The sequence below is a fragment of the Betta splendens genome, chromosome 6 (assembly GCF_900634795.4).
Source record: "Betta splendens chromosome 6, fBetSpl5.4, whole genome shotgun sequence".
Taxonomy (NCBI): Eukaryota; Metazoa; Chordata; class Actinopteri; order Anabantiformes; family Osphronemidae; genus Betta; species Betta splendens.
This window is the reverse complement of record NC_040886.2, coordinates 16,775,337-16,800,042: the sequence shown is the minus strand read 5'-3', so window position 1 is coordinate 16,800,042 and position 24,706 is coordinate 16,775,337. Positions and strand designations below refer to the sequence as shown.

At 46.0% G+C, this 24,706-nt stretch overlaps 3 protein-coding genes across 14 annotated transcripts in view; 1 reads left to right on the top strand and 2 right to left on the bottom strand.

Annotated features, from left to right (window-relative positions):
• The window catches only part of LOC114856831 (unconventional myosin-IXAa-like), a 70,005-nt gene extending 61,751 nt beyond the window's left edge, over positions 1 to 8,254 (bottom strand). For 10 of the 11 annotated variants that reach the window (XM_029152604.2, XM_029152608.2, XM_029152609.2 and 7 more), the window contains exon 1: positions 7,764 to 8,254. In XM_029152604.2, coding sequence (XP_029008437.1) covers positions 7,764 to 8,239 — 476 coding nt within the window. In that variant the 5' untranslated portion in view covers positions 8,240 to 8,254. The remainder of the gene's footprint in view (positions 1 to 7,763) is intronic. The other variant, XM_029152613.2, reaches the window with a different exon arrangement.
• A 3,108-nt stretch (positions 8,255 to 11,362) lies between these two features.
• psma4 (proteasome 20S subunit alpha 4) lies at positions 11,363 to 14,788 on the top strand. 2 transcript variants are annotated; one of them, XM_029154808.2, is made up of 9 exons: positions 11,363 to 11,440; positions 11,880 to 11,909; positions 12,175 to 12,217; positions 12,309 to 12,471; positions 12,641 to 12,718; positions 12,804 to 12,892; positions 13,005 to 13,135; positions 13,536 to 13,659; positions 14,520 to 14,788. In XM_029154808.2, the coding sequence occupies exons 2-9, from the start codon at positions 11,907 to 11,909 to the stop codon at positions 14,672 to 14,674; spliced, it is 786 nt and encodes a 261-aa protein (XP_029010641.1). In that variant the 5' UTR covers positions 11,363 to 11,440; positions 11,880 to 11,906; the 3' UTR covers positions 14,675 to 14,788. The 2 variants fall into 2 exon arrangements, with proteins under 2 accessions (XP_029010641.1, XP_029010642.1); XM_029154809.3 differs by lacking the exon at positions 11,363 to 11,440 and adding an exon at positions 11,474 to 11,591.
• Positions 14,789 to 16,169: 1,381 nt separating this feature from the next.
• On the bottom strand, positions 16,170 to 24,470 carry oaz2a (ornithine decarboxylase antizyme 2a). The gene is given in 6 exon segments (XM_029153925.3): positions 16,170 to 18,122; positions 18,318 to 18,403; positions 18,973 to 19,145; positions 20,212 to 20,292; positions 20,294 to 20,363; positions 24,258 to 24,470. Coding segments are annotated over 6 exon segments (648 nt in total). The 5' UTR covers positions 24,365 to 24,470; the 3' UTR covers positions 16,170 to 17,991.
• Between the last annotated feature and the right edge of the window lie 236 nt (positions 24,471 to 24,706).

Genomic DNA, 24,706 nt, shown 5'->3' with positions numbered 1-24,706 from the left:
ATTAACTGATCATGCATCTTTAAGACCTTTCAGGCAAAGCTGTGCTTCCTCACGCCACCATCCATCGCACAGCATTTACTGCAACTCAGAACAAGAAAACAAAAAGAGCAATATATTAAATGAGGGATGGAGCTCCTGACTCTGCTGGAGACTTTTCCTCCCCACCACTTCCTGGTACTGCTCGCTGGGATCGTTTGGCTTTTCTGTAGAACTCTATACGGCCGTGTTTTGTTTTCCATTGTAAAGTGCCTTGATCAAACGCTTGCTCGAGGCAAAAATCCTATTTACTGAGCTACAAAAACACAAAAAGCATCTCACTATGCGTTTCCTGAAACTAGACGCCCGGTCCAGCGATTATCCCTGGTCATGGGGTTACCATGGCAACGGCCCAGTCTAAATCGCCCTTTCTGCCCTCCCAGTCCAATCCTGTATAGATTAGATATGACCGTCATGCAGAGGAGCTGAATCCTGCGAGGATTAAACCCCACAAACAAGCTGCGCTCAGACTCAGACTGGAGCAGATCCTCCAAAACATCTCAGAGGATGTTTTAAAACCAAACGTCTGCTTTCTGTCAGCTAGAAAAAAAAACAAAAAAACGCTGGTGGCTTAAACTGGAGAGAAGAATGGAAGAGGAGGGGAAAAACGAACGTGGTGTCAAATTCCATATTTCCAAAGCCCCACCACATGATGTCAGAGCTTCTCAGGCAGTAATGAACACAGTAATTAGTCCTCGTTGCCGACAGCTCGCTCTGATTAACATTCAGACGCATGGTGACATTTAGCAGCGACGCGTTCGGAGACGGAGGGTCCGAATGCAGCGTCGGCCACCAGTTGGCTTCCTCCACAGAGGCCCTGAGGGAAGACATGAGCTCAGCACCAGTGTGTGTGTGTGTGTGTGTGTGGGGGGGGGGGGGGGGGGGGTATCAGTGACATGGATTAGGTACACTCTATTTAGTCCCAAGAATGCAGCCATTACGCCAACTGTATCTCCCACAAGTATGAGCCTACGGGTCTGAAAACAGGGTGTGACCATAGGTGCACACAAACACACCATCATCATCATCATCATCTCCTGGAGCATTCGCGCGCAGACACGGCTGCACCGTGTGGATCTTCACGCACATCAACACAGACGTGAATAATGGAGGAGATGTGTGTGAATCTGCGCTGGAGGCAGGAAAGCAATGATCCCGCCCTCATCAATAAGTCACGTGCGGACGGGACGGAGCTGAGGAGAGGAAGAGCGCCTTCTCCTCTTCCTCCAACACAAGGAAAGCGCTGTTCTTCTGAGTGACAGAGGCTCCACTTCACCCTGAACACGTCCTCGGTCTGAGGGCGGGAGCTACAGTCCTATTACATATGACCACATTCACTCACTGGCCACTTTATTAGGTACACGGCCAGTCTAACTCGATCCAACACGGAGGTTGTGACTGACTCATCGTGCTCCACAGTCGGCGTCCGGTCAGACGCTGCCCAAGGTTTCAGCCCATTCAGCTTCTCGTAAGTGAATCAGCGTCCTGCTCAGTGGAAGACGGCTCCAAAAGCAGGAGGAGGAACACAAAAGTGACCGTTTCCTCTCTTTTAATGTAAGATGTCATGACCTTGATCCACTGTTTAATAGATGAAATGATTAATGCAGCCCTGCGATGGGCTGGCGACCTGTCCAGGGCTGCACCCCTCCTCTCGCCCATAGATAGCTGGGATAGGCCCCCCCGTGACCCCGCATATGGGATTAAGCGGTGTGGAAAACGAATGGATGGATGGATGATTAACACATGTTGTTTCATTTCCAGTCATGTACGTCTGAATCTACTGTGGCCTGTGTTCATTGAGTTTGGAGCATCTCCATCCTCGCTGATCACTCATGTTTGGTGCTGCGATGGTTTACTGTTGATGTTGTCGCTCTCGCACATTTGCTATTATTTATTTGTTCACTCAAATGCTTCATTCCTTTACTGGATCTTATTAATTCGCTGGTGGACCGACCCAGTTTCCCACACGGATCATTAAAATGTTACTGCACACACACGCACACCAGCGCTGGCAGGAGCAGATCACAGCACAGTCCTGGCAGCACACGCTTCATGAAAACAAAAGGCAAATGTAATCAGGCACACTCATGCACACACACGCGCACACACACGCGCACACACACACGCACGCACACACACACACACACACACACACACACACACACCTCCCCCTCCCTCTCATCCAGCCACCAAATCCACTTAGAGGCCAGCGTGTGACTCCGATTGTTTTCTCTCTGGCGGCAGCTGCTTCGTCTCGACCACCTAATCTGTCGGCCGGGTGGAGGTGGACTGAAAAGGTGGGAGATTTAAATTTCCCTCAACAATGAACAGATCCAGGCTCCCAGGAGCCCGTGGGCAGTAAAAACAGATTTGTACTAAAAGGAACAAATGGATTGTTTTTATAATGAACGATTGTGACAAACTCAATATATGAAGATGACAACAAAAATAGAATCAGACGTTTGTTTGGAAACTGAAAAGAACAATGGAGACACAGTGGAGGCCACTTCAACATCTCAATAAGTTAATTAGACAGTGTTAAACAGAGTATCACTGCATTTGGATGGTAAAAGCCTTTAACATCCACAGTGACAACAACCATGTGAGCAGATGCTTGTTCAGCACTACATGAAACACCAGTGAACCTGCCTCATGCTCGAGGCCACGTCCGGCCCTCGAGCAGTGGACGTGTGATGATGAAGCCCCTTGCAGCTGCGGGGGCCGCTCGCACCCTGCTGTGACTGAATCACCTTGACCCGCGCTCCGTCCACGCGCCGTCAACGCTCCACACGCACGCACACACGCGCGCACACACACACACACACACACACACACACACACACACACACACACACACACACACACACACACACACGCTCCCACTCTGGGCGTTTCCTGGTCCGTGACGACAGCCAACCGCGCGGCTGCTGCCGGGCCACCGGCCAATGGCTGGCCGGTCTCCGCGGCTCCCGGCCAATCAGAGCGCCTCGTTTCATCATTGTTCCACAGAGGCTGCATTGATGCTGATGCTGCCGCTCGATTCGTCTGCAGGCGAAGCGTCTGCTGCCTCAGAGCAAACGGAGCGTTTCATTAGCAGCACAGCTGCAAAGATCACACAGAGCCGAGCTCAGTCGCTCAGAGCTGAACTCACGAACTGCTGCCGCCTGTTTGGGAACTATTTGTTAACACTTCTTTTGACAGTGTGTTTATTTTATAGTAGAAACTCTTTCCGGGTTATAGTTTTGTCCCCAATGAAAAAATATTTTTAAAAAAAATCAGAAAATACAGTGAGAAAACATGCTTCTTTGTTATTCAACATTATCTCCACCCCGGCTGCATCTCTTACTGTGTAATGAAAGGACCGGACGAAGACCTGCCTCTACGATGCGGTGTCACTGTTCTGGTGAACGACCAGCAGGAGAACCGTCTAAAGACACATCTGCTCTGATGATGATCAGCAAGACCCTTGTTATGAAGTGGCTGAGTGAAAGAGTCTGGCTATGAATGAATGAATGAATGAATGAATGAATGAGCGCAGACCTTAAGCCGGTGCTGACAGTTGCCCCATTAGCATATATTTAAAAGAGTAACAGTCTGTGCTGCAGGTCTTTATTGTTATGAGTCTGTTTATGGAGCAAAACGAGGCAGAAACCAGCTAATGAGGATCCAAACGAGGAGCGTCGCTTCAAGGCTGTATCTAACATTGACTGTTCTCATTAGTGAGTATGTTCATGCTTTTACAAATTACTTTACTGTGCATCTATAATTACAGAACGTAAAATAAACCCCACAGAGAAGCTCCCAAACCCAAATATTCCAACCATGTAAAATGTAAGAAAGAAAGAAAAGCAAAGCACATTTTGTTTAATAACTGAAAAACATTCTTAAAATAATTCTACAATTCTACCTCCTGGTTAAAGTTTTTGTTGAAAACAAGAAGCGAGTAATAAAAATGAAACGCAACAGAAGTGAAGCTGCTCCATCGCTCACGCCATCGACCTCTGATGTCACAGCTGCCATTTAAAGCCGGTAAAGTCAGGCAGCACCAGGTTTGGACCCCGACAGGAGGCAAAACATCTGCATTGTCCGGTCGACGCCTCCTTCGGGACCTGCTGCTACATTTATGCTGGTGCGTCCCAGATTTGGAGCCTCGACAGCGGAAGTAGGACAGTTTGCAGGACAGAGCCACTTTCAGACAACCTTGGCTGAATGACTAAGCTTTTACAGCCACGAGAAGAAAAGAGACGCACAGAGAGAGCTGGAACCAAGGGGAGAGAAATCAAAAAGGAAAATACAGAGTAATACAGAGTAGCACTGATACTGACTGCCGGTGCCGGACAATGACTAATGATGAGCACAGACGAGCAGGAGCGACGGTCCTCAGGGCTCGGGCCCGTTCGGTGCCACACCCAGTCTGGATGCAGACGGCTTTGTTCTGGTTCTGGCCACCGAGGCCAGAACCAGAACTGGAGGCTCCGCGGCCGCACGGCGCAGGTGGGAATGAATAGGAATGTGATATCTTACAGTTTGTGCACAACATCCTACCATTGTTCTCTGTGGTTCTGGTTCCTCAAATGGACATCCAGGTGCAAAGGTCACGGTTCGAGCTGAGAATTTAAGTAACGCTTCAGTCTGACCTCTTAAAAAGAAACAGGTCACATGTTTTGTCCTTTCTGGGCATCATTCATATCATAACAACAGCAGACCGAGAAAAGTAGCCCAACGATCCCTTTGTGTGCTCGTTTGGAAACAAAGAGGTCCCAGCTCACAGTCCGACATCCCGGTTTGACGTTTGATGTTATTACTCACACTAGTTCAGTCACAACCTAATGATGGGTCACACATGCTCAACGTGTAGAAATGGACCAAATCTGTGAAGGCGCGAGTTGATCAGCCTGCGCTCCTCCTGTCGTCTCCTCCTCTCCATCCGTCACCAGCCGTGCGGGCGGAGGCAGAGGATGCGAAGCCGAGACGCCGTCACGAGGCCTCGCAGAGCTGCGTCCACGCCTGGAGCGGCGGCGGCCGTAGCACGAGGTCAAGCGAACGCAGCATAGAGATAATAGACGCAAAGATTCACCGAGCGCTCAGGCTTTGAACCCAAACAGCAACAAACAGCTGCAGCCTCAGCAGAGCATCAAAAGCACGTCTGATATTATACAGGACTCACAAACCAAAGCCATGGAGGCTGTGATGCAGTCAGACAGCTGCTGACTCTCTCTCCCACTGCCTTTTTTGTTTCAGAGCGTTTAGATGTTCTTTAAAGAGCGACAATGAAAGTGTGTTTATAAATTAACCTGCACTATGGATGACGCTTTGAAAAGGAAAACAAGCCGAGGGATTTTACGGTGGTGGGATGTGCTTCGACACATGAAGATGCTGTGACACAGGGTCACAGAGGTCAGAGGTCAGCGGGTCGCCAGACGACCTCGTCCAGAACCAGGCAGCCAAAGAAGGTCCGATTCCACAGCAGGAGTGTCGAGATTCAGAAAGCATGCGAAACGCTACAGACGCCGGGGCGCCTGCTGTCTTTTGCAGTGCAGATGTGTGCGCGTCGGTGCCAGAGCGAGTTGAAGAACACAACAGCGCGACCAGCTGCAGCAAATAAAAAGCAAGTCTGAGCCCTTCGTCCTTCGTTTCAGGTGGAACTCAGTTAATGCGACTAATAAAAAATAAAACACGATTTCTGCAGATTTAAGTAAACATCCGTCAAACACAACTGGCGACTCTACCAGCCTGGACTAAATGCAGCATAATGGACTTCACAGAATAATGTGCATGTTCATTACCAAGCTGGTTCTGATCCGAAGCCAAACCCCGTGCAACAATGGGGGACACAAGGACTGAATGCACTGAGACACTGGGATGGATGTTCGCATCAGCCTCCATCCAAGCAGATGCTCGGAGTGCGTCTCTCTGACAGAGGCTGCATTCGTGCACACATGCAGGTCAGTGTGTTTGTGGACTGATGGAACCTGCAGACAAGCTTATCCCCATGATCTCACACAGACACAGAAAGCAGATTATAATAAATCTGGAGGAAAAGTGATTGGATGTTTGGGAAAAAATTGAAAAATCGGTCAATAGAAGATCGCGTAAACCGGCTTCAGGCTGCGCTGCCACGTCTGTAATCTGCTCATTCACAGATTCATCGTTCGCTGGCAGTGCAGAGGCTCCCGACCTCAGGGACGCGTCACAGCCTTCAGATACTGTACACACAGCTGACGAGCATCCTCGTGAACGCCTAATGAACACCTGACAACAGACGGGAGGCGGCGGCTGGACGACGGCGGAGGCCTGAGGCCACAGGAAGCTGCATCAGGAGACGCTCGTGTCCAACAGGCCGCCGCTCCAGCGCCGCCGCTCCAGCGCCTGCGCGGGGCCCACGCCGTGATGCCTGTTCACACTAAGCCGCTGTGGATCGGGGGGTTCTGCCGCGACGTCGTCACTGAGCGTCGTCACTGAGCGTCTCCACGGCTTCGCTGCGTCCGCTGAGCAGCTGAAGCTGTCAGAGCAATGTGCTCAGTCCTGATCTCAGGGGACTCGCCGCTTACGCGATAACCTGAATGAAATGTTAATGTCAGCTAAGCTGACATCACAATATAAGACGCCTCTGACTGAAGCTGTGCTGGGGGAGGGGGGGGGGTCTGCTGAAAGTGACATCACTGTGGAGCCTCAGGCAGCGCTGACTTGTCACGGAGTGGAGGGGGCTCCTCCCGGCAGCTGCGTCTCTGAGCTGGAGAAGCTTCTGGGCTGATGGACAGTGACCTTTGACCCCGTCTGGGAGAAGCTGCCAGGCCTGTTCTGACTGAACCTGACTGTCAAAGTGAGATTCCTGCAACGTCGCTGCAAATTCATCATCTACAGTATTTACCCCTGATCGGTTTCTAGCATACAAACAACAACAGTCCAAACCTCAGTTGAATTCAGCCTAATAGAGTAGCTATTTAGATCACAGTTTATTCTATTCATTTCAAGCCTTTGTTTCAGCTCTGATCTTGGTTTTTAAGGTCACAGCTTCACATTTGTCCTTTTTGCCAACAGGGCTTCTAACGACTCAGGGATTTTCGTTTCCATCTATAATTAATGAAATTGCTATTGTTAGGCATTGATTGTGATCACGTGACCCTTTACGCAGACGTGACGACCGATCCTAATCCATAACAGCATCAGCAGTGATAAAAGGGCTGAAGCTGGCGTCGACCAGGCAGCAGAGCCCTCCGCGCGTGACGACAAACGCGCCCAGCGTCCGTCACAGCTCACATGGACGGAGATGGAGTGAATGACACGAAAACAAAGCCCCGCCGCGTCACGCGTTCAGTCGACCCTCCCGCTGCGCCAATGGGCCCGACCTGCTCCACGGATGGACGGACCGAGCCCTGCGCCGCTCCGTCCAACGAGGCCAGTGCGTCACGGTCATCCCTGCCGCCGTGACGCCTCCACGGACGCAGGCTGCAGCCCGAAATCACCCACGGACAACGTCTGCAGCTGCACATCCACGCATTATGTAAGAAAAAGAGCGTGGCAGCGAACCGAGGCGGCGGCGACGCAGCGGAGAGGTGCGGGTGCGGGTGCGGGGCGGGTGGGAGGTCCCCCGCAGCCCCCCGTAGGACGGACCCGCAGCTCCGCGACGCGGTGCGCGCTCCGAGGCTGCAGCCGACGCTGACAGCGGGGCTGACGCTCCCCAGAGCCACTGACAGCCAGGCGTAAACAGCGTGCAGGCGGCTCACCTCCTCCACGGCGCCTCCACTCCCTCCCGGCGAAAAAGCCCCTTCTCTGGCGAGGAGGAGCCGTCCAGCCGTCCAAAGCGAAGTGAGCCTTTACCGCAGAGGAGCCCTGTCGTGCGTAACAGCCCGCGCCGCGTATCCGGCTCCTCCGCGCTTCCAGATCGACTCAAACAGGATCCCGTTGTCTGTAAATTCCCAGCGTCTCTGTGCGTCGCAGTCCCGGCAGCTCCTGTTGCGAGTGCTCCGGTCACGTCACGTCGCCGCCTCCCGCAGCTCCTCTGCGCTCCGCGCTCGCTCTCCTTCTTCCTCCCGTCCACGATCGGCGGCGAGTCAAAGGCTGCCGCGCGTGCACCCGCGCTGCGCGTCAGCGCGAGCCGTGCGAAGGGAACTATATATGCGTGAGCGCAGGGGGGGGAGGGGTGAGGGAGGGCTCTCCCGACAGTAATTGTTTTCGGGTGATGCGAGTGGGAGCCGCTCATTCGCAGCGGACTCGCGTGGGTTTCTCTTTAACACCGCGAACGTGGTGCCATACGTCAGAATGAGGCAGTGTCACTCAGCGGGCGGGGTGTGGCCACGAGTGCCCCCCCCCACACACACACCACCACACACACCCGCACGCACGCACGCACACACAAAAAGCAACGCAACACATATGATAATATGAATCATATTTCACAGGTACTGCTGCCACAAGCCTAAACATTTATTTACAGGTTTGGAGCCCTTCCCATTACCTGCACCTTGTTCTATAATAATTATAATACGTTTGAACTGATATCATTGCAGTGATGTAGAAGTCCTGGGACTTCATCATAAGTATTTTGTCTTAAGGGCATGAGTTGTCAACAGGTTCCCAGTGAATCAATGCACCTTTATGTCAAAATAGATTTGTCCGTTGAGAGGCAGTTGTTCTTTCATTTTTACCAACAGGGCCGTGCAAAGTGAAACATAACCCTCTAATAACAGACACTGTGAATCTCTGGTGAATCTAATTAAAGGAGATTTAGCAGCAGGTCTCAGATAAATTGCCCCTGGGTGGTTTACTCTTGACAGGCAACACCTCTGCTGGCAGTGGATGGACACTCCCGGCCTTTCAGTGTGTATGAGGGAAGAAACAGATCACACACACTCGTGGCGGGTTTGAAAACATCCCACCTGTTTTTCATGGGATCGGTTTCCAGCCTGGTGACATATTTATCAGCCAGACATTTTGAAAAGGAAATCCTCCCTTCGGCCCTGAAATTTGGAATCCAACTCCGGGTCCAGGGGCCCTCGGCTCGCACATTCAGACCAGCGCCTGTGTTCAGAATGACAGCAGCTTCACATTAAATACCAGTGACAGTAGCTGAGGGCAGAGGGGGGCCGATGCAGACAATGCACTGGAAAGAGTGGGGAGTATAGCCAGAAGACCAGTAGGACTCCTCTGTCAACTAGAAAACTGAGATAGATGGAAAAAAATCGTCTCTCAACAGAAGCCAGATGCAACAAAGGGGCCGGTCGGGGTTTCAGCACCGACACCTTTGCTGGATTTTTTTCAAGCTTTCTGAACAACAAAGTGACATGTTAGAAAGACGAGGCGCCCTCCTCTGACCAACCAGAGACTTTCTGCTAATTAGTGACTTTTGCTGCTTATTTGTTGCCATGGCAGCAGGCGGTAGAAGCACGTACAAGCATAAATCTCAAATTGCTTGTTTTTTTACACCTTTGTTTCAAAGTGACTGAACCATTAAACATGACTTCAGTTCTGTCTGGTGACACATTGAGATGTTAAGTGTGAAACAAGTCTCAGTTTCAAACCACAACCACATCGGATATGCCACCATTTCAAAATCCTCTTCTTGTCATTATGGCCTGCGTCACCGTTGTCTGATGAATGTACAGGTGAGGTACACAGAACAAAACTGAATGGAGCTTACTGTAAATTAATTATGATTAATGGGGCACATCTGTACAAAACCTGGAACAACCGATGACCTGTTTCAGCCTTAAAAGCTGAGACACCATTAGTAATATCATCACACTCATTTTTACTTGTGTCACTTTAACACCACATGAATGTAAATGTATGTGAAACTGAACAGGACTGGAAAACAGTGTACAACTCTTTGGTTTCCCCCTCCTCAGGGCGACTGCTGGTTGGCCAGCATCTTCTGCCTCCGCTGTTTTATTGGAGGCTTTTAAAATCCCTTTGGAGCAGGTTTTCAGCTCTGGCAATTTAAGCATGATTACAACATAAACTCCTTCACTCATACTGAACAATTAGAGGCTGGAGGAGATTGAATAGTTCACATCCATCATGCAGCTGAAAGCCTGTGTGTCAAAACACAGTGGCTGTTGTATTAAACATTACCCTAAGAAGTAATACAATAGATGTTATGGGTTCAGCTCAAATGTTAGAAATTATAGTCTGCAGCGAGAACAATGTGACACCGGTGTCGAAGGCCTTAAGAAGGTAAGTGTGTTGAACAGGATATGCTCCTCTGCGGACGCTGGGGCGGGCTGAACCGTTAACCTAACTCGTCTGTGAATAAACAGAGTGGTGCTACGAGCTGTTTGCTGAGGTGTTGAAGCCACGGTTCTCCACTTCACTGCGCCAGTTCTCAGGGAACAATGTGAGGATGTGATTATTGTTGATAATCTCAAGGTAAATTGCCAGGCATTGGCAACGCAGGCCTGTTTTACTGAGAGGAAAACCTCAACAAGAAACAAAGAGTCCTGTTCAAGAGTGCCACAGAGCTGCACTGTACTGTATCCACTGTTGTAGCGAGCGCTGGAATCTCATCATGTGATTTCTAATAAGTATATTTAGTAGAATTATTTTAGGAAAGCTGATTTATGATGCAAACAATCTCATCTCAATGTTCATTTAATGACTGCTGACTCTGTAGTTGGTCCCAGTAAACAGAAAAATGTGGCATCTCCGATATCTGAGTGAATTTTCTTGGCATTCATCTGGTGAAATACCGATGGGTCATTATCTACTTGATTGATGACCTATAACAACAAGCTGATTAGAATAAAAGAAACCCTCAGTATATTGACACTGCTCCTGAGAAACAAAATCGGATTCCTGCTAACGACTTACTGAAGACAATGCGCCATCTAACGGCCAAAATTGTTTATTACACAGTCTGTATTCCTACTAAAAAAGAGGAAAACCCCGAATAATAAGCCACGTATTTAGTGCTTTTAAATGCATTATATACTGTTGGGTTATTTATGCAACACCGTAAATTCGTTTAGCAACGATGTCCTAAAGGCATAATAGGAAAAACATAAATTGAATTGAATTAATAAGGAGCACAGGCCTCATGACTAAATAGGTATAAATCAACATGACTTTAATGAGGCCATTCATGTTTGCATTAACGCTTCGCACATTTACATAATAATAATGATGATCTGATGATCTAAACTTTGACTTTGAAAGATATCCCAAAAAATACAAAATCATTAAGTCGGTATTTTGCTTTTTCACAAATACATGACGTTTTTCCATTTTTTACTGGAGCCCTGTTTAAAACAGTTGTTTGCACTTTCACTTAAGTATTATATGTATGTTTACTTCTACTACCTGTGGTGTTTTCTTATTTCAGGAGAAACCGGCGCATCTTTGATATTCTCATGATATCCTGCTTGTGACGTCATCATCACGCGCCCCTGGGAACTCTCTTCAAGCGGTAAGCGCCGTAATGTTTATGATGCTGCCTTATTTTTCCATTAAATCCTGTTTTGCATAGTGATACAATTATGGGCAGACGCTAGTTTGTATCTAAGCATGAAATTATCAAACATTTAAATTTAGTCGATTCATCTTTATTTTAGCTAACAGTAAGTGGGCTTCACGTCAACATAATTCAAGAAATTTTGTATTTGCTTATTATTTGTCTTAATTTTGATCGGTGTGAGTTTAAACTGGAATGATTTGATATCACCGTCTACCACTGAGGAGGAAATTCAATGTGTTTTAGTTAGTTTCACTTTAACAACTCGCCGCAGATGACCAAGCAAATCTGTTTGTTTTCAATGGCTAGCGTGAAGCTAACGTTAGCTGGTTAGCTTCAGTAAACATCCGTGCTTTTAGAATCAGTCATATGTTTTCGTGTTTGTTTTCCGCAGTGTCACGTTTGACCACAGCCTCTCAGAATGGTGAGTTGGATTTTTGCTGATGCTGCGCTGTCTGGCCTCTTTCTTACTTTGTGTATATGTTCTGCAGCTACACAAAACTGAAACATTTTAAACTTCTATCCCCAATGAGTCATTTTATCAAACAAAGCTAATTATTATTTTTGAAAATATTTTTTTTAGTAGAATGTACGTGTTAATTAGCAAGAACACTTCACTCTTGTTATTAGAGCTTTATTAACCAAAGATCTAATGTGTCTTGTGTGGACTCATCTCTCTTTATTTTCAGTCTCGCCGATATGATTCACGGACGACCATCTTCTCACCAGAGGGTAAGAACTGTTTTGAGCGTTTTGTTTCTTGCCTTTTCAGTCATTTGTGCTCGGGCCCTGGTACTGACTGAGCATTGCGTGTTATTTGCAGGGCGCCTGTACCAAGTTGAGTATGCCATGGAAGCAATCGGGCACGCGGGAACCTGCTTGGGAATATTGGCCAATGATGGAGTGCTGCTGGCTGCTGAAAGGAGAAACATCCACAAGCTGCTGGATGAAGTGTTTTTCTCAGAGAAAATCTACAAATTAAACGAGTGAGTGATCTGCAACTCAAAAAGGGCATTAGATACTCTCAACTTTCTAACCCTGTATTAAGTAAGTAAAGTAAGAACCTGTGATTGGCACAAGTGATTAGATTACATTAAAAAACTAAACTGTCTATCATACACTGACTTTCCACCTTCCCATCATATTATCTCACAGAGATATGGCATGTAGTGTGGCAGGAATCACATCAGATGCCAACGTACTGACCAACGAGCTGAGGCTCATAGCCCAGAGGTGAGTTTTAGCCCTGGTTTTGCAGCAGCCAAATTACTTTCCTAGAAGACAATCTACAATATGATGATCTATGTCTGTGTTGCAGATACCTGCTGCAGTACCAGGAGCCAATCCCCTGTGAACAGCTGGTTACAGCATTATGTGACATCAAACAGGCCTACACCCAGTTTGGAGGTACATGTACAGATGAATAAAGGTTCAACTTGGTTGAAGATGAAATCACTGTTTAAACAATCATAACACTTTATTTTAAAATTGTTCTGTAACTGGGTGTCTGTGTTCACAGGAAAGCGTCCATTTGGAGTCTCGCTGCTCTACATAGGCTGGGATAAACACTATGGCTTCCAGCTGTACCAGAGCGACCCGAGTGGAAACTATGGCGGCTGGAAGGCCACCTGCATCGGAAACAACAGTGCTGTAAGTCAAGATGTGTGTCACAGATCCTGTTAACCCTGGAGTAAAACAACAGTGCAATGTTGTAGATGTGCAGACTGTTGCTGACACTAGAGGGTGCAGCTGCATTTCACCATGACAGAAACCACTGTGTCCCACTTTTCTGGCTCAGGGCATCTAACTGTAACACAGCATTGTGTGAGTGCTATTCTTCTCACAGAAACATGAGCAGTTGCAAGTTTAGCACAGCTGCTCATGTTACAATGCGCTGCTCAGGAAAACGTTGGAAACACAAAAAGTCTCCAGAAAACATTAGACAGAGAGTTTAAATTCTCTTCTGCATCAGTTTGAGAATTGCTTTCATTTTAATAATTTTTTTCATAATTTGACTTTCATTTTTTCATTTTACTCTGCTCACACCTAGGCAGCTGTTTCTATGCTGAAGCAGGACTACAAGGAGGGAGAGATGACCCTTTCTACAGCCCTCGCCCTTGCCATCAAAGTTCTTAACAAAACCATGGACGTCAGCAAACTGTCTGCTGAGAAAGGTGCAGATCTTAGTATTTTACTTATCGGCGATGTCACAAAATCAAGATGACTTTTCTAGGGAGACATAAAAAGCAAAACCTTAATGGTCATACAGCCAACAAACCGAAACAGTCAGCTGAAAACCCATAAGCAGCATACAATGGGTCCAGTGACTAGAAGAGTAATGTGAAAGGTGGTGCTCAGACTGACACGCCCCGTTGCAGTTTTCCTTTTCCTTATCAGAAAATGTCAGTGTCTTTTTAGCATGACTATAATATTAAGTGACTGCTTTAATTATTCTTCATGTTCAGACTGTACTGGCCAAACAACAGAGGGATAATTAGAAACCAAAAATGCCAGAAATCCCCCTGGAGGTGGTACAGACTCAACCATAGAGTAAATACTCAACCTGTCAGTTTCTCTTTCAGGACTATGGACTGACAGGTTCCTGATTTTCGTAGACAAACACTGGTGAATGTTAGCACTGAAAGCACTAGACAGGCACCAGTAATTATCTATGTGGTCTGATTTCTTTGGCTTGATTGTGGACATGAAATATATGCACATAAGTCTACCTGGACTCTGCACAGTGAGATAGACACCAGCTAATGCGTCAATACCAGGACAACCTGTTTTTACAACAGGTAAGTTCAACTGTAAACAGAAACCTAACTTGAACTTGTCCGTAAAGAAGATTTAGTGCAAGTCAGATATCTCAGCCTCAGGAATATGGTTCCCTGCCACCTGAGGGCACTTACACACGATCTTCTCTTGCAAAATTAACATCCCACACAAAAGCTCAGTTCAAGGCTCTGGATCTTGGGTTGCCTGTTACAGCAGCAGATCCCTTACATTGTGCCTGTGCACGTGTCTGTTTCAGTGGAGATCGCCACCCTGACTCGTGAGAATGGCAAGACCATCATCAAGGTGCTGAAGCTGAAGGAAGTGGAGGAACTGATCAAGAAGCATGAGGCCGAAGAGGCCAAAGCTGAGAAAGACAAGAAAGAGAAGGAACAGAAAGAGAAAGACAAGTAACGGCATGTGGATGGGGTTTTTCTACTTTATGAGAATGAATGAGCTTGTGTCTGAAGAGATGGATATCTCAGGTGTCTTTGTGTTGTTTCTATAAATAAAACGATTCATCATTGACTCACTTCCTAGTGTTTAACTTTCACAGAGTGCTTATATATAGTAGTAGAACAAACTGAATTGTTTAACTATGACACTATTCAATAAAATTCAGTTAATCTGTTTCAAACTCTACAGTTCATGGATTTAAAAGTAACTTCCTGTATTTGGTTTCCTTTTAGTTGCATATTGTTAATGAGACCGGTGCTCAGGTCATTGCAGTGTTGGTTCAGTGCTATAATACCAGAGTACACGGAGCTGGTTTTTAGCTACTGTCTCAGACACATCACCTGATGGTTATGCAACGTGACTGAAAGCTTCTGAGCAACTGCTAAATATGGTAATGGGACTGGTGTTTGGGAAAAATACTACAAGGCTCAAAATACTTCATCTGCCGAGGAAAGTCATCTGCTTTGATACAAAACCTCCAGTGATCGTGTCATCTTAAAAGTGTATTTAACATGAAACCCAGTGCAGCATCTCTTCAGAGATTAGCTGGTTTTAACCCAAACACTGTGCAGCAATGAGAGGACATACGGGCAGTTTCTGAGAAATGCCGTAACCGCTTATCACCCTGCTTCTGAGGTGACTTTATGTAAAGGCAGTGCACGATTAAGGCCAGAGGAGGACTATGAGCCTCTTGCCTTTTAGTCCAGGGGATTAGTGACACAGCGTGAGTGCCTGGCTTCACGTTTGTAATGCATCATTGTGACATAAGTGCTGCTGCTGGAGGAGAACACACAAATAGCTATGACAAACCTAAGAGGAGGGAATCCTCAGATCATAGCTCATCCCTGTTTTAGTCAAATATAAATAGAAACTAAATGAATTGTCCAGACGTCTGTTGGTGATGACATGACACCAAGTGCAAAATACTGAAAGAGTTAAAAGTAAAAAACAAGTTAAACAAATAATTATAATAATTTAATTTTAATACATCAAAGACAGGACTTGGAGACCCAGCTCACAGATTTGTTGTTTGCTGATGTGATGCTAGGTTTAAATCCAGGTTACAGCTATAGAACACAGACAGACATAATGCAGCTCAGTCCATCGTGGCCCAGCTCTAAAATAGACCTGCACATCATCTGACCAGGGAGAGAGGCCCGCAGTAAAAGGCTGTCAGCCGAGCCGGTTGGAGCTGAGCTGAAACAGAGGCTCCAGATGAAATTAACCCACTTTTATTTCCCCCAATAATCTCAGCATCTCTGCCACTGTTACTGCACCATCATATTTGAAGCTCTCCCATTTGGTTTGTTGGTTTCACCTTGGCTCACCTCTGTGTGTACTGTTCCCTCTGCATGTGTTAACTGTAAAACAACCCTTCTTGCCATCTTGGCCTGGAGCTAAACATGTGATGTAACCAAAGCCACAATTAAGAAAAAACAACTGAAACAGCCCGTTTGTATGACAACTTTTATTGTTTTTCCCCTGAAAAACAAAACAACTTCAAAGTATACAAGTGTGGATTGTCGTTGAATGGTTGCTAACTAATCAGAACAGAAAAAAACATTTCTAAACTATCACAAACATTTGAGAAATATTCATACATAAAAATATACCTCTGAGAAAATCCATATCTCCTAACAGCTTAAAGTCAGGGCTCATTCAGTAGCAATGAAGACTTGATGATCTGAACACAAGCACAGACTAGCATCATGTTTCTCTGAGGTGTGATGTATGGCTGGTCTGGGGAATGTCCTTCAATATTGCTTTACACCATTCTAGTTTTAGCAGTTGATTTAAATCAATAGTGGACGCGTGGATTCTTTGGCGTTTGGACTAAATGCCACAAACTGAAAGCAAAAGACAGCCGTGCAGGATCCCTCCTGCGTCTGATTGCATATATGTTAAACCCAGGAAGTGCTGTGGGTTCTCAACAGCATGTGGGGTACGTATGGATCTACATGGGTTGAAAAAGAAAGCACGAAAAGACACATTCCTTAGTAAGACTGTCGAGTTCAAAGATTGCACTCTCCTCTGTTAGGCACAAGAAGCTCAGGTCAACTGGTGCAGGATAATACTAGGACTCAACAGGGCTGGAGCTCAGCAAAGCTCTGTTTCTGCCTCCCATACATTACATGAGTCTAACGCTCTCAGAAACCCAGGTTCCTTAACATTTACTGCTGTACATGCTCATGTGTATGACAAAAAAAATCAAAAGGTTTTACATCCTGGTTTTACAGTTATTTTTTCAATTTTCACTTAATGGCAAAACCAAACTTTTCTCGTACCAACAAAACAAGGATATATTATATGTCACACATCATATAGATGCCAATTTATTCATTAAGACACTTTGAAGATTCTGTTAAGTTCCTTAGAAACAATTGTTAAATGATGTTCTGGGTTTTAAAACGACGGTGGCTAAATGCTTAATTATGGAATCTGATTAAAGGCAACAAAACAAACCAGTTTGAAAAACATAACGCGCGCATTTAAACCTTCTGGAAGAGGTTCTGCAGCAGGGCCAGGTTCGTCTCATCAAGAACTCAAATCCTCAGCCTGACAGGCTGATTACAGCACAGGAGGAAGAGGAGGAAGAGGAGGCGTTTCTCTGAACACGTAGCATTTTCTAGCTTTGAAACATCTGCAAACGAACCGAGTGTCTCAACGTTTGTGGAAAGATTTATTTTTTTGAACGTGCTGGAATGACGCCTTACATACTCACAAAGCAGCGTAAAGAAACGATTACACGTGGTTTACTTTTAAATGTAACAGATCAGGCTTCCATTCAGCTATTTTATGAAGCAAAACAATCATACCAGATGCATAATTATCATTTTCACCCCCAACCAGCAGAGCTTGCATGGAGCAGAGCATGCAAAGACAAACCAAGGTCTCTTTCGTAGGTAGGAGGAGAGATATGCTGAATTTTAATGTAAAACAAAAACCTCTCCTGAATGTCAAACAGTTGTTTGTTGATGGCGACTCAAACTAATGTGGCAGAGAAAGGTGCCACCAAGCAGGAGAAAGCTAAAATCCACAATGCATCATTTAGTTCCAGCTCCTTGTTTTTCCAGTCTCAAATTATCCTCAGCAAAGAAAAGGGGTGAGAGGCCTGGGTGTCACTGTCACATGGAAATGCAGCCGCTCAATCACTCCTTCAGTCAGACGTCTATTTAAAAGAAAAGGCCGACACCTCAAAGTCAGAGGAGGAGGAGACTGAGACTTGAAAAGGAGAAATTAAAGAGTGAGGGTGGGAGAGGGAGAAGGCGTGGACGTCACTCCTCGTCTGAGCTGCTGTTTTCCAGAGAGTAAACCATGAAGGCCAGATCGTGCCGGGCCGGTACCATTGGGTGGCCCGGTTTCACCACCTCGAAGCCCATGTAATGAAACGTCTTGATGATGGTCACTGGTGGGAGGAGGAAGACAGAGTCACAACAAGGACAGAACATCAGCCTACGTCACCTGGTCCAACGGATCACAACCACATTTTCTCCTAAGGCAGCGCGCTTTCAGTTCAAATTTACAATTGTGTCCTTTGTTAAAGATGTTTGCACCTTCAAATCAAATATATAATATAGATATGAAAATAACAGGCTCTTACATCGATCCTCTCTGTTTTTGTGGAACCACAGGAAAACGTAGTTAACTTTGAGCGTCTCTTCTGCAAACTCCAGCAGAGCCGTTAGCCTGAGGGTGACACAGACAGGGAGAGACGGAGTCAGTTGGTGAACGGAGGGAGCAAGAGGTGGTGATGATGCTCAAGTTCTTTTTTTTTTCTCTCTTTACATAAGCTCTGCAACTTTACATAATAATGCAGTGGCAGCTGCGAAGCCGGCTGCTCTTAGCACTGGCGCTGTGCCCACGGCGGCCAAGGTTACTCTGTCCCGGCATCGATTCCAGCCCAGCACAAAGCCAGCCAATAAAAACTGATACTTATTAGCATCTCTTTTAATTGGGAACACTGGTAGCATCGGGGGATAACAAGAAGTCTCTCACATACAGATCAGATGCACATGGTGCGTGGGTTCGCTCTGCCTGAGGGACGAGACCCGGCAGGGCGGCAGTACATCTATTTAAACACATTTCACATTCAGGGAATGTTACGCACACATTCGCTTTGAGACTAAACAGATGTTCTAAGTAACACTGTTTTTATTTATTTTATTTAGTTGAGCGAATTAAAAAGCAGGACATCAAGTAATGAGCCCATCTCTCATTAAGTGCTGTTTTATGTGTTTGAAGGCGGTGTCGCTTACCCCTCCTTGCTTCCTTCCACCAGTGGCCCGGCCGGGACCTCCAGATACAGGCTGTCTTCAGACAACGCCGTATCCCAGAAGGCCGAGCGGCGCTCACTCAGCTGGTAGTGAAAGTGGAGCAGAGACGGGTTCCCGGGCACTGAAGCGGACTGTGTCACCGTTAACTTCTCATCCTGAACACATTGTGGGAAAAAAAAGTAAGTGATCAGTAAAGTTTCATTGAAGTTTCATTAGTCAAAGTGAAGAATTCTAGACAAGCGCTCGCTGGTCAGCTGATCACAAGTCGCATACAGGCATGTGGCTCAACAGCAGGTTGAGTTAGTGTTTCCATCCAAATGAAACTGAAAGTTGCTGTTATCCAAAACACTGTGATCACTTTAAACTTTAGAAATCAGATGACTGAGGATAAAAGGAGCTGCTGATGTAAAGAGGAAGTAGTTACAGTCACAGCACACAGAGGCTGAACTAAAATAGTTTGACATATCACCTATCAAAGCTTGATCTGTTTTACATATGGTGGATTTAATTACTGCCTGGACAACCAATACAAGATGTAACTATTATGTCAATGTCTTGTGAGGTGGAATGTGAACAACGTTGATGCCACTGTAAATCTGAAAAGCAGAAACATTTGAAAGGATGTTTAAGTTGCGCTGAGGATGTTTAAATGACAGCAGTGCCTGATCTCTAATCCCCTGAGGACAGTCAGTCACATGCCTGGGGTTCAACTTGACACACGTGCACAAAGACACTGCAGGATCACTTAAATCGAGGGGACCAGGTGGAATCAGGTGAGTGAAAGCACTTGTGCATCAAATCCGCTGCAGTTGGAAATGAGCAATCAGATTAAAAGGATTTTAAGCTTTATTAAAAAAAATTAAACTTCCAAAAGTGAGAGAACACAGTTCATTAGCAATGCATTGCTGTAGTTGAGTGCAGTGAGTCAGACGAGTCTCTGAGGGATGAAACGCTTATGACAATTACTGTCTACAGTGCTTACAGTGCCAGAGCTTCTATCATTCATAATTACACATCTATGTCAGACAATTTATTTAATTGGAAATAAAAAAGATTTTAATCACCTGTGTTAATTCTGATATTTTTAGTCAGTTTACATTCATGTAACACTTCTGAACATTTGCGCTACGACCAACTGACAAAGCAGTTGCTCACTGGTTTCTACGGATGCTGTGTTATTGTAGTGCGCGTGCGTGTCACATGTTTGATGAGGACTGTCACCTTGTGTAGTAGCACACCGACAGAGTGATCCCTGACAGTCCCTCGCCCACCCGGGATCTTCAGCTGTGGGTGAGGGGCATCAGGAGCACCACAGAGGCCCTGGAGCCTGAGGGTTGGAGCTGGGTAGCCGAGACAAACCGGCAAACCAGGAGCTGCAGGGAGAGATTGTACAGGGTCACCCACCGAGTCTGAGCCTGGTCTGGTACATGAACAATTAACCACACTGTATTTAAAAACCTACAGTCAGCAAACAGCTCTGCAATGGCCTTATATTGACACACAGTGATAGTGGAACGCTGCCCTACAAGGCTTAAACCCTGTGCACGGCTTTTAAAAGTACATTGTGTGATGTGGACAGGAAGAGCTTGGGATTTAAAAAGAACCGGTGTCCTTCTAAGAAATCTCCACCGGGCATCTTTATCTCAGCCACACAAGGGGTGGTACGGCCTAAACCTGCTCGCTTGTTCCTTCAGCCACACAACCAGCTCTGCTTAATTAAGCGTGTCCCTGTAATTAGCAGAAACAAAGCCTGTTCTGACAGGTTACAGCACAGAGGACAACCGATGGGACGCAAGGCATCAACTCCTACACTTTTAGGTTCTCAGCGTCGCCATTATGTAATGTTTGCATCAGACTGGAGAATCTGCCAGGCAACCAGGAGAAGGACCAGGCCTGGCTGGATACACACCTCCAGCTCAACAAAGGCAGCACACAGGGTGAGGCACTGATGACTTATCTCTACCAAGTCGACCGACTCTGCAGGGGAATCACCAGCAGTTTATGGCGCAGAGCAAACCAAAGCCTATTATAAACACATGCCCCGAGTTCCTGACAGGCGGCGCATCAGGTGGAGGCGCGCAGGATAAACAAGCATATGATCTGTAAACACCTCCCTAAATAACACAGGGGTGGTTGAGTATCATAAAACAGCCAGCTCACATTACCAGACAGGCTGATCAGACGAAGCTGGAGGAGCCGGCCTCGGGTTCGTCAAAAGTGCAGTCCCACAGATAAAGCAGAGAAACCACACGCACCTCTGTCTGCACAAGGGAGGAGCTGAGGCCATGTTTCCCCTGCAGACCAAGCAGGTAACCTGGACAACTTGATCTGCACAGCTACGGCAGGAGAGCGAGCGACGCAAAACATTTCATTATTACAGGAGCGTCGACTTGACAGCAACAACATACAAGCGACCCACAGCAGGATCCACGCCTGCACCTGCAGTATTCAGATCACTCTCAGCCCCTAAAGTAACATTTTCACTAATCACCTATTTGTCTGTGTCTCAGTAACATTGCTCATTATTATTATTATAAATGCATTAACATAAAAAGAAGATAATTGGAACTCAAATTTTCTGCTTTGGTAATTTTATGTCATGCATCAGTTTTTATGATTATGACTTATCATTTTAAATCTACAGCATTTTTAGCTTATTTTGCTTAACAGAAACAATGTGCTGATGTGCATTGAGGACAGCGGGTTGGAAAATGATGGCTTCAACAGATAAGCACGCACGTCAAAGTGTCAAGACCCAAGTGTGTTTTTTCCGCTTTCCACTTCACAGACTGACAGGGAGGCGGTGCTTGATGGAAGGGACGGCTCGGTTTGAAGGGCAACATTCTTGTCCTCTGACATTTCAGGCAGCGCTTCACCCTCCTATCTCATGACGCCGCTGCAGCCCTGAGTCCCCAACAGGTCAGAGCGGCGTTCCATGAAGCGAATATAGGTTACGTTCTACAAGAAGGTCAGTGTGACGCACGAAACAGACTCTGTGCAAGTAAACACCAAGTTTGCTTTATGCGGATATGCCACCATTTGTGTGTTAAGGTGAGCCTCAAAGATGCCAAATGCAGCACGGCCTGATTCTTGCGTTCAGGGTGGGGCTGTGAGTGTCTGTATGCAAGGAAACGTTTCTGTAGGCCCTTGAACTGCCAGTTTGCTCTTCCTGGGCTGTGAGTTGTTATGAGAACTGATTGAGGTGAATTGTTTCTGGGGTTAAATGGCCTGAGTTCACTGGCTGCTGAGGCAGAGTTTGGTCCAAAGCCAAAACACACACACAACTGGACCAAAACAGGAAGCACTCTGGAAGCTCGTCCAAGTAAAGCGAAGCTCAGCAAACCAGCATCTACCACTATAATTACCAGCTTAGTAATGAGGAAAAGCTGAAATTAAATCCACACTGTCAACACAAACATGCTTTTTGAATTTAGATGGTGGCGTAAATGATTCAGGCTGGAGACACAAACAACGCTGTACACAGGGAAAGGAGGAAGTTTAGCAGAGATGTGGAGACAGAAACAGGAAAGGGACACATGCTCTTAAACCTGCGTGTAGATGATGTATCGCTGTCAGAACCTGTTACTCTGACCCCCGGCTGCTCAAATATACACAAAAGTCATGGAAAGCAGGCTATCAGCACGTGACCTGGGTTGTCAAACCGAGCAGGAGCAGCGCCATCGCTAGACAGAAAAAAGAGCAAATATAAAAAATAAATTTAAAAAAATCCTGGAATCTGACTGATAACAGGACAGTTCACAGCTCTGTTGGTGCAGCTTGAAAAAGGCTGCGGCAATAAATACACAACAGCATCAAAGCATCAGTTTTTCTACAGGACAGTTGAGTCTACGTGTTTATTGCCTGCAATGAAGCCATGAGCTTGAACAGTAAACAACCCCAGCTACTCGTCTAGCAGCACAGAGGGCGTGTCCGGAACCAAACTACGCGGTAGCACTTGTGGGGCGCCACATTAAAGGCCTGAACGTACTGCATTTGGGCCAACAACACCAGCAGTTGCCTACAAGGCTGCTTAATCAAAAACATGAGGGAGGGGGGCTGAAACTTGTTTTTCATCGTTGGTATCGGTTTAGTTACAACAAGTACAGCACCATTAGTGACTTTGCCCAAGTGTGGACTTGTTCTTTAATTTGATGAGTTTGCAACCAATAAATTCTACTGTTCCGTTATCATGCTTGAGAAGTGAACCCGCAGACAGGACGGGGTTATGCAACCAGGCTGATGTAGGCCAGTTGATGCCCTCAGCTGACAGTCAGAGAGCCAATATTGTCATCACATCAATAGGCTGCTCTCTCCATCCTCTGCGTGTCAGATGATAAACCCACAGCCTGTGTGTAAAACAAAAACACCCAGGCTGAAAAGCAGCCGGGCCAAATTATCACTTATACGCTTATTAACAGCAACTAACAACAAATTGCACCCATAGTGTAATAAATCAGAATTACAATTACAATGTGCAGACGCCAGGACAAATCCCCAAAATCCCTCAACCGCGAGGATGTTGAGCAGAACATTAAGTACAAAATCACAGCACTACGTCACAATGAAGTCACACAGACACCGAAGCTCTGGCTGTATTTTAGGTCACACATCACAGCTTCACTGGCACTGCTAGCTTGGAAAAGTGCCTCCAATGGTGATAGTAATTTAGGACTGTCCGAGAATACAAAACATCTGTAGGCATTAGCTCTGGTTCTTAGGAAGTATCATTCACTACTGTCTGACAGTTTATAACAACCAATACATTCTACAACTATTATCAGGAAAATAATCATTAGCACATTTAACCTTAAACACGTATTATAGTGTATTTACCTATTCATATATAGGGCTCCTTTAAAGTTAAAGGAGAGTTTCAGTGGGATGTAATGATTAAAAACAAAAGAAAAATGAAAAGAAAAATGAAATAAATAAATTCCTAAACTAGTCTATAATTATAAACGTGGGTAAACTGAAACTAAACATGACATGTTCTAAGAATTACATCTTTTATTATAAAACACTAAATGATCTTTACAGTTAGTTGGTCAGTTGACAAATGTGCAAACAATAAGCCGTCCTGTTTGTTTACAACCGCTCAGCTCTTCTTCAGCTCTCGTTGTCTGTTCCGCTTATTCTTTGCGACAAGACTGTTTTACCAAAGGCCAATAACGATAATACATAAACAAAGTGGACTTTATATCAGGAAAAAGCCCAGTCCGCCAACGTCCCGCTGCTGTTTCTAGAAGGTTAGCATCCGCTGCTCCTACCTTTCCTCTGCGTTCAGCATCGTAGCCTCGAGCAAACACGGGTCTTTACGTTTACGGCAGCCAAAGCAATTACTGTTTAACAAAAGCTCCACCGATAAGTTCACCATCCGTAAACTAAGAATAAACTTTGCGGCTTTAACCCCTGGCTCGACTGTTTGTGCGCAGGGCCACTCAACAATACGCAGCTGTCCAACAGCGACTACGACCAAGAGCCGCAGGACGGAGCTTTTATAGCGGCAGCGAGGCATCATGGGTAATTAACGTCAGCGCGTGACGCGTTTTACATAAAGCAGAAAGTCAACAAATAAATCTGTGAATTACAGCACCAACGTATGGAATTTCATATTACACCTGTTTATCCAGAGGTTTGCTGGTAGATTAGATTGTCTCATCACCGCAGTGAGCCTCAATAAAGACATAACGAAAGGTTTCACCTACATGTTTTCACT